An 18,534-nucleotide genomic window follows, 5' to 3' on the forward strand; every position below is an offset into this window, starting at 1 on the left:
CAGTGCCTTTCTATGACATCCAACAGTAAATATTATCTGATTCCTTGTACTCTAAATCAGACTAAAAACAATTGATTGATATTTAAGGACAATAAACGTAAAATATCAGCCTATAGTACTGGCCATCTAAGCCAATGATTACGAGTTCAAGTTCCATCTGGGTCAGGGGTCGGTAACCTGCGGCTCCGGAGCCGCATGTGGTCTTTTTTATCCCTCTGCTGCAGCTCCCTGTAGCTTAGGGAAAAAAGTATTTATGGTGGTTTGTAAAATAAAAATAAAAATTTTAATATATGTTATAAATGTTATAATATACAAAAATAAAATGTTAAATTTTTTGTTACTCAAAATATGCATTACAACCGCCGGAGTGTGACACCCACTGGCATGTGTTTTTTTGAGCTTTTTGAGACAGCTGACTGCTTGCTCCAATACACACAATGAAAAGATGATGGCACACAGAAAGCAGATGCCATTTTTGGTTTGCTGCAGGTGGATAATTTGGGTTAGGCTTTTCATTTCATAAATACATGGAGGACTTAAATAAACATTATAAACATTGATATCATAAAGGCAACACATTGCTTTTTATATATATATATAGCATAAAAGTAGAAAATTATATCATTTTAGATGTCAAAAGGGTTTCCGTTTCTGTAGGTAATGGGTCCAAATGGCTCTTCGAGTGTTTAAGGTTGCTGATCTCTGGTATGGGGTGTTCCTTCTGTGAAATGTTTTACCTGAATGTATTCTCTATGCGCTTTCAACAAGACCGAGCAAGAAAGCTGTGCATGATGTCATTTTAATGGTATTCTTGATTACTTCATGTGAAGTGGCTCGAATTACCTATCCTTACCGCCACACCTTGTAGAGTAGAACACAGCAGACAAAATAGCAAGTGGTAAAATAGGCCATATCTTAAGTAGGCCATTTCCAACAGGGTGCTGAGTGAAGCGTGGGATTAGTCTATTTTAATTTGTAGGAGGGAAGAAAACAAAGCTGCAAATATGCCAGCACCTGACATCTTCTCATCAACCAACACAGAGCTAGTCTGCCCTTTAGGAATGTGGATGCATTACTAGAGAACAGATTATATCCATAGAAAGCATAAAAGCAACACTGGAACACTCAAATACTTAGAAATGAACAGAGATGGGATCAATTTGTTTTATTTCCTTTGTCTAAAATTTCTACAAACATAGAAATTTGTTGTTTTTTTGTTGTTGTTGTTTTGTTTTTTTTAAAAAGTGAACCCAGATTAAAGCTGCAATTTTAGCAAAACAAGTATCAAACTGTCTAAAAATGATCTATCACATTCAACATTTTACAAAAGAATTACGATATAAATTACTGACAAAATGAAAATCTCGAAAGAAAAAAAAAAAACAACAGCAGTTCTCCTGAAACAATAAAAACAATAAATAGTATGATACATGGCCAATAGCTTATACATGATCAGTACAGGATCACTAGGACATACCAGAGAACCATACACAGTATATTCACATAATACACATGGTTCTAGTCTTCAGCCCTCATTCTTGAAGGACCTCGGCATTTTATTTCATCAACCACAGCCGCATTTGAACAAATGTAAAGAAAGGGCTTTAATTAAGCATTTGCTAAACAAATCCCCAGTGCACCACTGTTCTTAACACAGTTGGTCTTCACATAGTGCTTGACAAGCTTGTGCCATAATCTGTAAACACACAATGAGCACCTTGTGGGCGCTAATTTCTTTTGTTGAGTTAATCAGTTGAATCAGACATTTTTCAGGACAGACTGAGAGACAACAGTAAACATTGCCAGTTTTTTTTTTTTCTCTCTTCTGCATTATTGTAACTGCTGGGTGTTTAGTTATTAAGTAATACTGATTGCTATTGGTACATATTAAGAGACAAAAATCCCAGGCAAACTGTATCATTTAAAGGTGTTTTTTTTAAAAGATCGCTGCTTCCAGCAACCCTTGCAAAACAGCCAGACGACAAAACACTGCAAACCAAAACCAATTAGTTTAAAAATATTAGAAACGTTCTGGGAAATACGCCCATGACTTCGACCAACCAAAGGAATACGGTGCATGAAATTCCTCATCCAGTATTCAGTCAGTTTGAAGTAGTACACTTCTGTTGAAAATGGTTGAAACGTCTTTACATTCTTACATACTTGTATGTACAGTGCTACAGGTAGTGACGAGTTATTAGAATATCAGAGAGAGAGAGAGGAAATGGAGAAGCACCAAAGGCCTGGAACCACTGAGCGTATGCACGTGCAACAGCGACATTCACTATAATGCACTACGATGTACTAGAATGTACGAATGATATGGTAATGTTCGCTCACAGTCGCTCTAAAAAAAGGACCAGCAATATGTACCGAACTGAAGCCAGGGTGTATGATCACCTAGTCGAAATATTTCACAGTTATCACGGTAATAATCAGCCTTTAACAGTGATGAAAATAAAAGGAAATATTTACTTCTAAATATTTCGCACTTTCCTGCCACCAAAATGCAAAAAGAAGAAACGTCCTAATTTTTCCTTCTTTCTGAAGCGTCTGCTAAACAATGTTGCCAGAAGTGGTATGTACAGTACTAATCACAACTGATTCAAATAGGCCAAGCGATCTCTGTATAAATAAAAAATATTATGTATGCATAGCCATCACGTTAAAAAAATTCCACCTTAAAAATACCACCTTATTTTAATTTATGACTCTATGAATCTTTAAATGCCTGTTGTAGAGTTTGTGGCTACAGAAGTTAAGCTAGTTCACATGATGGCTAACTGTGAAACCCTGACACTGAAACAACAATACACTGGTAAAATAACAAAAGAAAACTAAACGTTATTACCTCATGACTAGATCAGTCTATCCAGGCCTTAAAACGACTAAAGGGGGAAAACAATGATATCAGCTGAGAAATGTTGTATTCCAATATTCAGGTTCAATAAATATATAGTACATTTCAAGAACACATTCACCAGCCTACCCTTTTATGTAACAACCTACACGAGTAGTCCTACCATTCAGACTTACAGTATATTACATCATCGAGGCTTAAAATGGCTTTAAAAAATTAGTGACATCTTGAACACAGCAAATTGAATATGTAAGCACTGTATGACCTACATTCATATAAAAATAGTTCGCACTAATTTGCACAAAAGGCCTCTAGCTCCTAAAAATTACAGCACTGAAAGGAAAAACAAAACATTACAATCTCTCAAGGAACATTAAGATCTTTGGGACCGATAAGACGTTACAGTAACTTTCCTGCGGTAACAATGCTACTCAATTTAGATGAAGTCACTGAGAACAACCATACATTATTCATGTGTAAAAACAACCGATGACGTTTAACTCACCAGTCGAACTATTGCAAGGTATCTGAGGCTCAATAGCTCTTTAGAGTTCACCAGTGAATTGGGGAATTGAATTACTGAAACATGATAGAGCACTTTGAAGCATTTTTGATTCCGCTCTAAAGACTGCCTTTGAAATATCCATCTGAAGGAATGATCAGTTTATGAAGCTTCAAAGGATTCAAGTGGGGGTTTCTGTCACTCAACTGCTCCATCTATGTTTTTCCATCAAATGTGACATTAACAAGTTGAACCCATCAATCTGGTCTACATTTAGTTGTTGTCAGCTTTAGTGCCCCCTTGCTGTGTAACATTTTTAATGTCTTGAACTCGAGTGGCATCCGGTGAGGACCTGCGTTGGAGAAGTATCGGTACTTGAGCATGTCGTAGTAATGATACTTCACTGGGTTTCCGCTGTTGTCTTTTGGGAACGGCCAAAATCCGTACAAGTGGATCTCATCGCAGAAGCGCGTGGCCATGGTGTACATCAGCAATCCAGTGCTGGGACGCTTGATATTTACCTTGTTTGTGAGCCAGTACCTGAGAACCAAATATATACATCGATTTAATTAAACATGTTTCAAAACAGACAGATTACAAATAATATTGCAATAAAATTGGAAACATGTACAGGATGGGTAAAAAACAAGGCATAAAAAAATGCTAATAAAATCAACAAATCGTACATGTACTGTATTACATAGAAAAATGAAAGCAAATCCTTAAATTTCAACACAGGCACCGCTGGCATCAACCAGTTTTCTCAAATGGCCTTTCTAAACGGAGTCGTTTGGGATATCGCTAAGAACCACCTGCATCTGTGCCTCCAGTGTGCGAGGATTTGTCCTTTACACCTCCTCCTTTGTGTAGCCCCACATGAAAAATATTACATAGAGTAAGATCTGGAATCCTTGGAGGCCATTCATGAGGTCTGTGTCGTCCCAGCCAACATCCTGGAAAATACTGGACTAACCACAGTGAAATGGGGTGGCGCAACATGGGGTTGTGCTCCAGTGATACTATAAGTTCTATAGCCACAAAATATCCTCTAGTTAATTCTCACCCACAAATAAACGGTCAATAAGGAGGTGTAGATAATATGACACTGTAATATTCTCACAGAAAAAAAAACATTAACATTAACACCCTATTTTGACAGGTTTATTTTTTCCCCACAGTTGCTATTGAAAGCATTGATGTGGATATGTGGCCGCATCTGCCAGCTCTTGGAATATCACCTAGATGGTTCATTTACCACGAATGCTGATCATATTTCATAATTTTATCTTTTTTTATTTTAAGAAGAACTTGGGTTTGGAGGACCTGAATTTCTTGACTGGTAATTCTACATGTTTACTTAAATAAATAAAATAAAAAAAATAAAAAAATAAATCTTGTAAAGATAATTTTCAGACATCTGCAAGTACACAGGTACTGGCCCACCAAGTCTGTGCCTATACTCAAACCACCCTAGAAAGGGAAAACAGGGTACACTACCTGGCGAAATGAAGATATTAAATCTTTATACTTGAGCAAAACAGCTACAACCCTTGACTGAATAAAACATGCCTAAAAATGTAAATCAAGTAAGGTTAGTAAAGGGCAGGGCTTAAAGGAAATGGTTGAGCAGAAAAGCAGGCGATATGAACCATGCTTTCTAGGTGGGAGGTATGGCGTACTATCACTTTTGTCAATCAGAGCCACACTAGGCAATCATGCACATCTGAGAGTTTTTTGTTTGAACCTCTTGTATTAGCTCAAAATTTACTTCTATGCTTCATTTGGTTCATTTAAATTTTTTTTTTTTTTGCATTTTCCCATCCAGTAATTAAAATTTTCACTGGTTAACTCAGGCAATGCATGTTTAAGCTGTTTGATGGTCTAAGCTGTTTGATGTTTGATGGTTGATACCAAAGACGTTGCATCAGTAGAATGTGCAACTAAAGACAGAGCAATGCTGTCTCAAAGGTTAATGCTGTTAAGGTTGGGAGTTCAAACAGCAACTTCCGAGCTATCACTGAGGTTCACACTGAATTGTCTATCTGCTTTATCTACAGCGTCTATCTACAGGGATTTTGTATGTTGACTGATCATGAACTTTAACGTGGTGCAAAAACAAGTTACTCTAACTGAGGTAGGACGTGAAATATAAACAACAATGGCTTTAAGTAGTACCTACTAATCTATTTTACTTAAACTTGTGCACACACCCAACACAATATAAAATTACATTCAACCTACAAAATGTAAATAACAAGACTCAATTTTGATTCTACTTAATTTTGCAAAATAACAAAATTCTTCAAAAGAAATACTGACTGCCCAGTCAGGTTCCTTAACATGCAAAGGTGCATGTAAAACACAAGACCTCTAAGCTTCTGCTAAGAACAGCAGGCTGGACCAGTGCCTGAGAGTGTGTATAATTCTGTTTAATCATTTAAACATAAGTAGCCTATTCAGAAGCTAAGCTAACGGAGCTGCCATTCTTTAGTAAACTCTCAAGAGTCTAACCGAAATAGATATTGCAAGATGTAATTTTGGTTGTGTTGTAATTGAATGGCAAATTAGGTTATAATTAGTCTGTCTTAATGATGTAATGCTCTACCGGCTCTGTGCCGAGGGGCATTATCATACGAAAACCTGGTCGCCTGATGCCATGCATGCAAATCTGAAATTGCCAGAATGCACCTTGCATGCTAATAGGTGATGGCTTTAAGAGGGTTTTAATCAGCAATGAATATTAAAAATTTAAATTAAAAAAGAGTCCAGAGACAATACAGCACTGTCATCATAAGGTGTTTTGAGGACCAAAATGGTACACTAACTGAATATGAATGAATGTTTTTTGATACTGATGTTAAGCAATCAAAGGGCATCTGGTTGAGTCTGGACACAAGTAACGTCTTACTCATTTTTTCTTTTTTTTTTTTCTTTAGATTTTCTTCCTAAATCTGTCGTACGTATTTCCTACCCATTTCTCTCTGTTCGGGCACTCTCCCATCAAGGCATCAACTACCGGAGTAAAGACTATCACTTGCTTCCTCCGAGACCTCATGTCAGCCGAATGCATCTTTTTGAACTGCTGCTCACACAACACTGGGGACTGCAGAAGAAAGTGCTATCCGTCCCCTCCACCTGCATAAGCTCATAGATACCCATGATTGTTGCTATGATTGATGTGAAAGTGCAGTCCTCCCACTGCCTGAGAGAGCATGGCCAGTCTGCACTCTAGACTGCTGGCTACGAATGGCTATAGCATTAGCTTGTGATCTCTGAACGATAGGGCAAAACTGCTTCCGTTATGTCACTTGTGAGGACTTATTAACATAATTGTAGAGCATTATTTGTTTTCATCCTAACTGTCTGGTCAGGGTCATGACACTTTAAATTAGTCTGTTTCTATTTTGGGAAATTTGAACCATGTGAAATTTTAAAGACACAATTGGAGGAAGAGGAGAAAGGTATCGGAGAAAAAAGGATCTGTAATCTGTAAATTATAGCACAATGAAATTCTTTTTTGCATATTCCAGGTTTTTAGGAAATAAAAAAAAAACAGGGTCAGGCATGATACAGCACCACCCTTTGAGTACAGGTTAGCAGTGCTGGGGCTTGAACCTCCGAATGTCTGACTAGGAACTATTGAGCCATCACTGCCCCAACAAAAATAAATATAAAGAAGAATGGGATAGCCGAGGAAATCACATTCATTTATTCATTCTGTACCGCTTATCCTGTACAGGAGCCTATCCCAGAAGACTTTGAGAACGAGGTGAGGTACAGCCAGGACAGGTTGCCAATCCATCACAGGGCAAAAACACTACAAGAAATCTTTGGGAACGCCGATTAGCTTAATCTACGTCTCTTTGTACGGTGGGAGAAAACCAGGGTACGCTGAGGAAACCCACCAGGAACATGCAAACTCCGCGCAGACAGACCTAAGACGGGAATCGAACCCTCGACTCTGGAGGTGCGAGACCACAGTGCCGCCACCAGTATTCACAGGTAATGCTACTAGTTTTTAGCTTTAGTGTTTCTTGAAGAATAGTGGTTGGGTTAAAATTACAAAAAACACAAACAAAAAACCATCTACTTTGGGTTTAAACTGAAATACAGATATGGATATTTAAAGCACAAAAAACAGATGTATTACCAGTTCAATATAAAAATAAAAAAAACACTGTCTATTTAGTTAACTTAGTAAACCTGGCCAAAGTGACAATCAACTCACAGCATGTATTGGCTTTTATTTTTTAATTACTGTATATTTTCTATTCTAGGTTCTGTGCTCCTCCCTGGAACGTTCAACTTCTGTTTGTCTTCATTGTTTAGCATAACTGATGAGAACTTTAAATACCCTTTAAGTAATCGATTTAATCTGGCCTCAAGGTTCAGGCGCCCGGACTGAAAGCCATTTCCCCCTTTCAGAGGCCTATATTTAGCACTGATGCAGGCCAGTCTGAAGGTGTCATTAAAAAAGAAAAAAAGGGTGCCTAGCTGCCATGGTAACCCGCAAGAACATCTGATGTCCTCCTCAGGAACACAAGGCCGAAAACAAGCGCCTCTTGATGAATAACCGCTGGTCAAAACATGGAAAAGGGATTTGAATAGACCGCCTAAGACAATCAGAGAGTTCTTTAGGAGAGTAGACAGAGTAGCCTCGGTCTCATGGGAAGCGATCGAAGAGAATTATACACTGAATTACACTCTGACTATGAATCTTTTAAGAGCCTTGCATGATGAAAGACTGAAAGTATGAGCACACAATTTCATCAGAATTAGTCCGCTCCTCTTTTTCACACAATTCGAAACGAAAACATTATTTGAAACTACAAAGCTGCATAGACCGAAATCTGAGGATTAAGAGCCCTTGTCGGCAGGCCCTTGTGTAATCACTGGGTTGTCTTTGCATACCCGCTGAGTGCTGCCTTTGCAAACACACTCCACAGGTGGCAGCCTGCAGGCTATTTTTCATTTCAGGAAATGACAATTGGGATTCGGGAGCTCTGGGCTTTCTTCTAGTGAATATTGCCACGCCTGGGCCTCATCTCAATTACTCTTGATGGATGAATCTTTCTTGTGTCTTCAAACAATATTCATACTTTTGATTCTGCTGAATTGAGTGAAAACTAAAGCATCCGGTGATGGATGATGAAGTGGATCATAGTGCGGGGGGTTTTGATATGTATCTTAAAGCTAAACATACTTCTGAGACACATTTACACAACGGCTAAAGATTTTTTTTTTTTTTTTTGGCCACTGAGTAATTTTCTTTCTTTTTTTTCATCAAAAGCAATAGCAATCATGTATCTATTCCACTGGCATCTCTACTTCCACACCAATTTCAGCTGTCAAATTCCTCTCTCTCTCTCTCTCTCTCTCTCGCGCGCTTTTGCTCTCTTTCTCGCTCTCTTTTTTCTATCTCTCAAGTATGACAGGCTGAAAGATTTGCACAGATATTTCCAGGATTTTTCGAGAGCCCTTCGAAAGTGGTAGGGTGAACTCGGCATGCAAGAAGAGCTGCATGATTATCTTGACCCATATTACAATATTTATTAAATATACCATTTCCTCTACTATATAACAGTGCTTGTACTTGGGTGCTTTTAATTTAAGCAGGTGAGAATACATAAAAAAAAAAAAGTCACAGATTGTCTCACTCTGGTTCCATGTCAACTCTAGTGCGATCTAATTACAGTGAGAAAGTTATTCGGCCTTAAATCTACCAGACTGTGGAAGTAAACCAAACATTCCATGTAGTACGGGTCTTTTTGGTTTAAGGGTTGGTATCATGGACCAACATAAAAATATAAAACATATACAAATACACAATATATGTCGAAAAGATGTATGTTTCTAAATGGTTTTCCTTGCTCTAGGGGATAAAATTGTGAGTCCAAATCCTGATGATGCAACAGCGTTCTGCGGACGGGAGCCAAGGGAGCAGAAATAGCCATGCTCTCTGGGGAAGGCATGGCGTACTCTCTCTTCCGTCTCATTCACATCTACACGAACCAATAGCAGGCGTAATGTGTACATCTGAGAGTGCGTTATGCTGTATCGAGATTCAAATTCAGTTCAAAAAGGTGGGGTCAAGTGTCTTGATGAAAGCAGGTTAACCTTCACTACCCTTCCTGGATAGCAGCTGTTGTTTGATAAGTGAGAGTGGGAGAGATGAATGGGAAAATTTAGGAAAATGGGAGAAAATCCCAAATCATTTAAAAATAACACCCACTCAATACACAATAGCACCAATTATAGGCACATTATTATACTGACCTTATATAGAGAAATGTTATCATTTTGTACATAATGTCATTACAGTGTACTATATAGTCCTCTCTTTCCACATTTGTCAATGGAAAAAAAAAAGTAAAAACCTTACACAATCCAAAATTGCTTCTTTGTCCATATGGTAATACAGAACCTCAACTCAATGTGATTAGACAGCCAGTTCCTCGGTATAGAAGTGAAACACGCTATAGAATATCATATCAAAGATCATGATGATAGACAATGCATATACGCTAACAGCGGACATGCCAACAGTTTCATCCTCTTCCATCCCCATTCACTATACCAGTAAATGATGTCAACTGGGATCAGGGATCAAATTATGGCGCATCTTATTCACTCTCTTAACATATCATATGACTCACCCTCTGACTGCATGAACCAGACGGAGGGAGGGGTAGGCCATGCGCACCGGAAGCTTTTTCTTAAGGATGAGCTCGTTGACGCCCTCGACGTGCTTCTCTCCTCCCTTTACCATGAAGGCTGGAATCCATAAAACGCTGTCGTTCAACAGTCTCAAACGCTGCACAAAGCGCTCGCGCGTGGTCTCGTTCAATAGGCCGCCGTAGACGCGCTGAATCACAGACGGGTTCATGGTGGTGAAGTCTGACCTTAAGCCCACATCCTCAGCGAACTCGGCCAGAGGAGCGAGGTTACATCTGTGCCACATCCGCAAGGAAAGACAAACGTTAGTCCCGAAACAAAAGGCCTTCAGGCTGCCTACAGGGCTTTAGTCATAAAGATGTCTTTTTTTTTTGCACTAAGAAAATAAGAGATGTGACACATTGTGAAAATAAAGGCTTCAGGAATTTTATGATGACTGAACATCACATTGATACCGACCATGCAGCAAGTTTAAAATCACATTAATGCAATATATAAAAGTACAGTATATGTGCATGTGTATGTACAATATCCTATATATTGTCTTATACAAGTACCCTACATACAGTGCATATGGTACATACAGTATATACATATATATTTAATTTTATAAAAAATCTACATACATTAAAACAAATGACAATATACACTGCCTGGCCAAAAGAGAAGTTTCAGAAGTGGCCTTGATCAAGTAAAAAACTCATTAAAATGACTGGAATTCTGTTAAAAACCTGGAATGCTAGTGCTGAACTGTCAACTGCCCAAAAAATGAGGTCGGAAAAACATGAATGTCAGTAATCAGAGATCCCTTAAACGCTCGGTGAAGCAGCATTTAAAAAAAATCAGCACAGTAGAAATCACAGCCATGTGTAATAGCATTACTAAGAGCATTTCCGCAAGCATAATGTGACGAGGACTCACAGGAAGAAAAATACTTGTTAGTGAGACGTTTTTGAAAAAGGTTTCAAATCACATTGAAGCATGAATACTTGATTTGGCAGCTATGATGTGGCAAGATGATTTCCAAATGAACCTAGTCCATTCCAGAGCGATAGGTGCGTTGGCCATGAGGCATAGTGGCCACTGGGCAGGTTTCTGGAGGCAGTGTTATGATCTGGGGTTGATTCAGTTGGTCAGGTCTAGACTCAGCAATGTTATGTGGCGAAAAAAAAGAAGTCAGCTGAATGTACTGAATGACCAGGTTAACATACCAATAAAAAATGTTTCACAAGGGAGTAAGTTACTGATCGGAAGATCGGCGGTTCGATCCCCAGCTCCACCAGGTTGCCACTGTTGGGCCCTTGAGCAAGGCCCTTAACCCTATCTCCTCCAGGGGTGCCGTATCATGGCTGACCCTGCACTTTGACCCAAGTTACACTGAGATATGCGAAGAAGGAATTTCACTGTCCTGTAATGTAAATGTGACAAATAAAGGCTAAACTTAACCATACAAGTCTGTTGTTCATTAAGTTTATTTTACTTAATTTTAATTAATCTAAATCAGTGATTTGAGTTACAGCCAGCACTACTGTCAAAGTTGGTGTTACAGAAAATCAATCAACCGCTTCTGACCAAGTTGGGGTAGAAACTATCCCAATTATTTTAATTTGAGTGTCAGTATAAAAGAAAGATCTTTTTAGAACATCTTTATTGTCATTACTGAAGGATAACGAAACTGGGTAGAATTGAATTTGTTTGTTCAATTCAAGCCTTTTTTCGCAAATTTAGGATTGCCCAGGATAGGCTTTCAATTTAATCCAATATTTATACATTCATCTTCAGTAAAAGCTCCATTCTGGTTAGGGTCACGGTGAATCTGGAGCCAATCCCAGCAACACTGAAGAGTCTCGCTTAAAAAAAAAAGCCATAGTCTCCAGGCAATCTTTAATTGGCCAAAAATAGCATTTTTTTTTTCCGCATTGCTCTTTATTATAGCATCATAATATTGATGCTGCTATTAGATTTTAATGAACCACTTGGGAGAGCAGCAAAACATTGCTCTACATGAATTCCAACCAGATTTCATGTTCTCAAATAAGAGCTGTTTTTAGAAAGGAAGAGCATTTTTTTTTAATTATATAAGCCTTGTATTACTACTGTGAGAAAGAAAGAAAGAAAAAAACTCCAAGCCATAAAAAATCATGGAAATTAAATCTAAAACTTTGGACTACTCTGACAGCTCTCTGGCTTCGAGCCATTTCTTTTGAAGTTTGGATGTGAGCCGATGCATTTGATTACACCGGCACACAGTCATAATAAATTAACAGCTCAGCAGAGGTATGCAAGAACGATGCTTAAGTAATCACTAACACCAGCCTGGAAGAGACGTTTTCAGAGAGGCTTTTACCATTCAGCACTCTGAAGTGTTGCTCATCAGGGACGGAGCTCAATACCTGACTAACTGAATAAAAACCAAAGGAAATTACCGTATAACAAAATCATGGACGTCGATCTCCTTCCCACATCCGCTCTTGAGGAGGACGCCCGAGTTGCCCACCACTGCACACGTCTTGAACCTTTTGTTCTTGAGAGGTGAGACCTCAGGAAGCAGGCTGTGCAGAGTGTGTGAGACATTCAGCGTCCTGCGTCGATCTAGAACGTAGTGGATGGTATCACCAGGTTTAAAGTTGCTCTTGATCACGGACACGTCCCTTTCGGCGTCCAAGAAGCGGAGGATGTCCTTTCTTTCAAATGAACACAAAAAAAAACACACACACACATCAGGAATGGCTGTGTTCCAAGATCAGGGGAAGTCACACATGTTCAATGCTGGTTAAAAGAAACAGAATGAATGAAAGTATTTCCCAGAACGTTAAACCAATTGATCTACATGATATCTGATTCTGTCTGAACTCATTTTTTTTTTAAATGGGTTTTACAGTAATGTAAAAAAAAATGAAAAGTGAAAATTTATGCAATCACAACTTTTAAGGTTTAAATTCGTAAATACAAGGGTGAGTCAAAAATTATCCGCACTCTGGCGATTATATTATTTCGACATAATCCCCTTGCTTTTTAATACACTTTGTGCATCTGTCATCAAGTTTTTTGTATTCTCTCATTAAAAATGTTTTGGGCTAAGCCACGACCCGCGAATGCACTGACTTTACGTCAACAGGTGAAAGTCAGATGGAGCGAGATCAGGACTATATGGCGAGGATGCTTTAACACCTCAAAATCAAGTGGACAGTGTCGACGGTGTGGGCAGAAGTGTGCAGCACTGTCATGCAAGATCACAATGCCCTTGGACAGCAGTCCTCTGCATTTAATCTGAACTTGAGCTGAACTTTAGTCAAAATTTAGGCTTCAGCTCTTTAATAAGCATCTCACTGTAATGAGCAGTCCTGATAATGTACCAATACTGGCCCTTGAGATTCCTTGTGATTGAGGATGTTTCAGTTCCATACTCTGCCGTTTACTACTAAAACTCATTAAACACATTTTCTTTCACTATATAAATAAAATTTAATTAAATAAGACAGTGCGGCTGACAGAAGTTTTAATATAACCCGGAGTGCAGATAATTTTTGACTCACCCACGTAATTATCCAACCTGTTCTTTTTATTTCATATAAAATCAGAATTAAATAAATTACTTTTCCTTGTTAAAACAAACCTCTTCACATCTTTGTATTTCTCTGTTCTAAGTGAAGAAACTTGAATGCGTTGTGTATCTAATAAACGCACTGGACAATCCACTGGCCCGTATTCACTCAGGTCAGAGTTTTGTGGAATTTTTCCTCTCCATACTTGGGTAAATCATATCTTTATGGAGTTCATCAGGCCCTTGTCATGCTGGAACATGTTTATATCCTTAAGTTCTAGTAAAATGATAACACTACAGCAAACAAAGCAGTTCTGTTGAAGAGACATGTGTGGGTGTGATGATCAGGTCTCCACATACCAGTGGGAATCTACTGTACAGGTTAAATGATAACAAATCATATTACAAAGACAAGAACTTAAAAAAGTGAGTCAAACCGTGACATCTAATGACATTTCTCATGAAAGAAGGCGTAAAATCCATTGATTTTTACAAGACTTTAAGCACAGGACGGTGATGAGACTGTTAGCTGCAGTAAAACATTTAAATGGTGCAAACAGCTTGCAGAAGGGATGCATCTGTTTGTGGGAACTGCACAAACATCCATTCACAAACCTATTGCACATTACAGGAATTCGGCTGGGAATCATTGCCACATCCTTTGTACAGTTCTGACCTTGCTCCAAGCCATTTCCACATGTTTGTTCCATTATAGTAGTTGCTGGTATGCCATTTATTTTAAATGTGAAGCAGGCAGTCCGATCATGGCTCTAACATACGCAGAAAACAACCCTCCCACCTTGACGGTATCCAGGCACTAGTGAAATGCTGGGATATGTGTATTAGTATAGCAGGGGATTATATAGAGAAGTAAAGGTCCCAAAAGTCCCAGTTTGACTTGAACACCCCTCGTAGTTTGCAGAAATAAGCTTCCTGGATAAAAAAAAATAACTGCATGTGTCATTTCCTTCCTAACACTTAGTTGCACAGCTTCACCTGCTGTTCAAATAATCACACAGGTTTCTTGATGGAATTGAGGTCCACTCATTTCACATTCCAGGCAAAGTCAGTCTCATGAAAAATCACATGCAGGTTTAGTGCCGTGCACCCTGCAGTCTTTATCCTGGAACAAAGTGTACCAGTGCCTGGACACAAAGCGCAAAGAGTAACCTCAGAGTCGATTTGGTTTTTTGCTCAGCAAAAATTTATTTAAATTTAAATGCTTATCTAACAGACATTTTTTTTTTTTTTACAAATTATACAGTACGTTTTTAATTTTCCTTTTATTTTCAGTTTCAAGTTCATCCTTTTTGTTTGATATACAGTGCTGTGAAAAAGTATTTGCCTGATTTTTGTTTTGTTTTTTGTACATATTTGTCACACTTAGATGATTCAGATCATCAAAAAATTTTTATATTGCACAAAGGTAACCAGAGTTAATAGATTTTTTTTTTTAAATAATGAGTTCATTTATTAAGGGAAAAACGTTGTCCAAAAAGTGAAAAAGTAATAAAAAACAAAAAACAAAGATCAATCTCACAAAAACATCCTGACTATCCACAAGCCTTTTTTGCAAATATTCTGTGGACTGATTAAGACTTGGTTGAACAAGGTTGAACTTTTTGGAAGGTATGTGTCCCGGTAACTAACTAACTAACACCATTTCATAGAAATACAATCATACCAACAGTGAAACATGGTGGTGGTAGTATAATGGTCTCTGGCAGCCTTGCAGCTTCAGGACCTGGACAACTTGCCATGATTGATAGAACCATCAATTGTGTGCTCCAATAGAAAATCCTGAAGGATAAAGTCCGGACTTAAATCCGATTAAGATGCTGTGGCAACACCTTAAACAAGTTAAATCTGAAATGCAATGTGGCTGAATTAAAACAATTCTGCAAAGAAGAGTGGGCCAAAATTCCTTCACAGCGATGTGAAAGGCTCACTGCCAGTTATCGAAAAACACTTGACTGCAGCTTGATTGCTGCCAAGTGTGCCACAATTAGTTATTAGGTTTAGGGGCAATTACTTTTTCACATAGGGCCTGGCAGGTTTGGACATTTTTTTTTCCCCTTAATAAATAAATGAAATCATCATTGCAAAACTGCTTTTTGGATTTACTCGGGGTATCCATGAATAATATAAAAATTAGTATGATAATCTGAATCATTTAAGCGTGACAAATATGCAAAAAATAAAAATAAAATCAGGAGTAGGAAAATACATTTTACAGCACTGTACAAGTGTGAGAAAAGACAAGTAAGACATGTTCAGAGAGGTGATCATGTCAAGGATGAGTCACAACATCAGCTTGTAAATTCAAACTCTGAAGATATACATCTCAATCCTTTTATGATCTCTGGATGCTTTAAAACTCCACACACACACGCCTTTAGGGCTAGAATGTCCACGTGTTAAATACAAATGCCTACTTCTGCTGATTAGTTGGATGCTGGTGGTCCAGATCAATTTTTTCCCTTCTGTTTACAAACCTGGAGTGTCACAAAGGCCAGAATTGTTCCTCTGGGCTGATAATTTATTGCACCTGCTGCAATGTGAGAGGAACATATTGCAAAATATTACAAAGTAGATTGGGGCAGCAGGAAAGAGAAACATGAGGAAAATGGGAAGACCATTTTTTTTTTTTTATCTTAGGGGGAAACCCTAATGTTCCCACATAAGGACAGGAATATCTCACTGTTTGGACCATGTGGTCCCTCTCCATAAGCAAAAACCGCATCGAGTTTAGGTTTGAGGTTAGATTCGGGTGTAGGCATGGCATTAAATATGTACCTTAATTATTATGCCAGTGAAAGGTCTATATAAAGATACTAAGACAAACATGTGTATGTGTGTTTCTTTAAATGTGGTAAAAGCGAGTGTTTAGCATCAGACAGCTAATGCCCTCTTCTTTAACACACACCTAAAAAAACACTGCATATAATTACAGGCAAATAATGTCTCTCATTAATTTGCATTCAACTCACATGCTCCGGAAAATGCTAATTACCAGTCAAGGTTTCCTTTTTTTTTTTTTTTTTTTTTTTCTTCCAATTCACAGGTTAGTGTTACCGAATCATTCAGTGTTACAGAACTGAATCATTAGCAGTCAGAACACCTGTGCCAAGAGCACTCAAAACCAAGCAACATCACTTTACGAGTTAAAAATATATGTGCTAAAAAAATTTTAAGGATGCAGCATTCATTAAGAGTGTATTCAACAATCCGGTAAATAAAATATTTGTGACATTTAAACTCTTTACTTAAACTGAAAAGAAGCGACATTACCACATTGTAACCTTAAAAAAACAGGTTTAAACAACACAGCATAGTTCAACGATGAAAAGAAATAATAATATACTGTATATAATGATTTACATATATATGTAATACTCAAAAGGGGAACTAACAGATTCATTCATTGGACTGATGCTTAAAACTAATTACGTGTGTTCATGTTACACTCACCTGCCACTTTAATTTAACCTTTAACCCTTTACATTAATCCTCTCAGCCAATCCCTTTGCAGCAGCGTAATATGCTGTATAAAACCATGCAGCTACTGTACAGATCTACAGGTTCAGTTAACGTTCACAACAAACATTATCAGTGACTCAGTGCCATGGCATGACTGTTAATGTAAATGAATGAAAGAAGGCCGTTCAAGTCAAACTGAAACTTTTGCTTGTGCAGAATAACAGAATACAGTTATAAGAGTAAAAACTCCTTTTATTCTTCTATATGATCTCCTGCTACACTAATGCACTTATCACAGTGTTTAACTTGTGCTTGGAGCACGTTCACATAGAAAGTTTTCTCAGTACACCAGAGCGATGATCAGACTGCCAGCTTCACGTCTAAAACGCTGGCCTCCCAGGATTTCCTTTAACAGCCCAAACACATGGAAATGGTTTGGTGCGAGGTCAGGATTATAGGGGGGATCTGGCAAATAACCCCCAGCAGAGCTCTGGTAATGTGCAAGTTGTGTTCGTGAACGATTGTGTGAACAGTTTTCACAGACAGATGCGTCCCTCTAGCGAGTTGGAGACAAGTTATCCATGGATTTTCAAAAAAGCTGGCGTTCTATTCACTGAATGTTCACCACTAGAACAGAATGTGGGCTCCGAGTGACTGTAATTCATGGATTTGTGGCCTTCTTAAAAAAAAGTTTGCACAATTTAAATGCTTTACTGCGACTAAGAGTCCCATCACCGCACTGTGCTTAAAACCTTCTGTAAAATGATGAGAAATTTCACCAGTCCTGGTTTGACTGAAACACACCTCGTCTTTGGAGTTCATGCAGAATTGTTAAAAAAAAGCACCATGCGAAGGTTTCCACAGCTTCAGGTGTTCTGTTTCAGTGAGCCTGTGCACACTGTAGGCTCATATTTCGGATCTTGGCTGACATGAATAGAACACAATAATTGTGCATTTAAGGAGGCTTTTCAGATCACCGTGTTTGTAAAGATTGGCAAGATGATATTCATGATGTTCTGGAGTTACCTTCCTGTCAGCTCCAATTTAGCCTTTCTCCCTGACCTCTCTCATCAACAGGATACCTCCACACCACCATCACCACCAACAGCACATATTCACTGGAAGTTTTTTTTTTTTTGGTTGTTATTATTATTTTTTTAAATACATAAATTCCTAAACTGTACATTTTTCTACTACAGCCATTGGGATTATTATCATTATTTTTTTTTTTTTTAAATCATTATTTATTTATAATCTTATATATTTATCCATCTAACACTTTAGTTCTAAAGGCAGACCTGTTTTTTTTCTTTCTTTATGATGTTCTTTTGTTTAAAAGTAGTTAATAACCAACGCATTAACTTTAGTTAATTATAGAAATTAAATGTGATTTAAAAATTGTATCCCAAAGCAAAAAGTGCCTTTCATGGTGAGCAGTGTTCATATCTGAAACTCTCTGTGACCTCCGTGTAA

General features: G+C 38.0%; 1 protein-coding gene across 2 annotated transcripts in view; it reads right to left on the minus strand.

Moving 5' to 3' along the window:
* Positions 1–1,170: 1,170 nt before the first annotated feature.
* Positions 1,171–18,534, minus strand: part of st8sia4 (ST8 alpha-N-acetyl-neuraminide alpha-2,8-sialyltransferase 4) — a 32,770-nt gene continuing 15,406 nt past the window's right edge. For both annotated transcript variants that reach the window (XM_053515653.1, XM_053515654.1), the window contains exons 3-5: positions 12,464–12,721; positions 10,019–10,312; positions 1,171–3,902 (exon numbers count right to left, since the gene is read on the minus strand). In XM_053515653.1, the coding sequence (XP_053371628.1) occupies positions 3,620–3,902; positions 10,019–10,312; positions 12,464–12,721 (835 nt within the window). In that variant the 3' untranslated portion in view covers positions 1,171–3,619. The remainder of the gene's footprint in view (positions 3,903–10,018; positions 10,313–12,463; positions 12,722–18,534) is intronic.

The sequence above is a fragment of the Clarias gariepinus genome, chromosome 17, assembly GCF_024256425.1.
Source record: "Clarias gariepinus isolate MV-2021 ecotype Netherlands chromosome 17, CGAR_prim_01v2, whole genome shotgun sequence".
Taxonomy (NCBI): Eukaryota; Metazoa; Chordata; class Actinopteri; order Siluriformes; family Clariidae; genus Clarias; species Clarias gariepinus.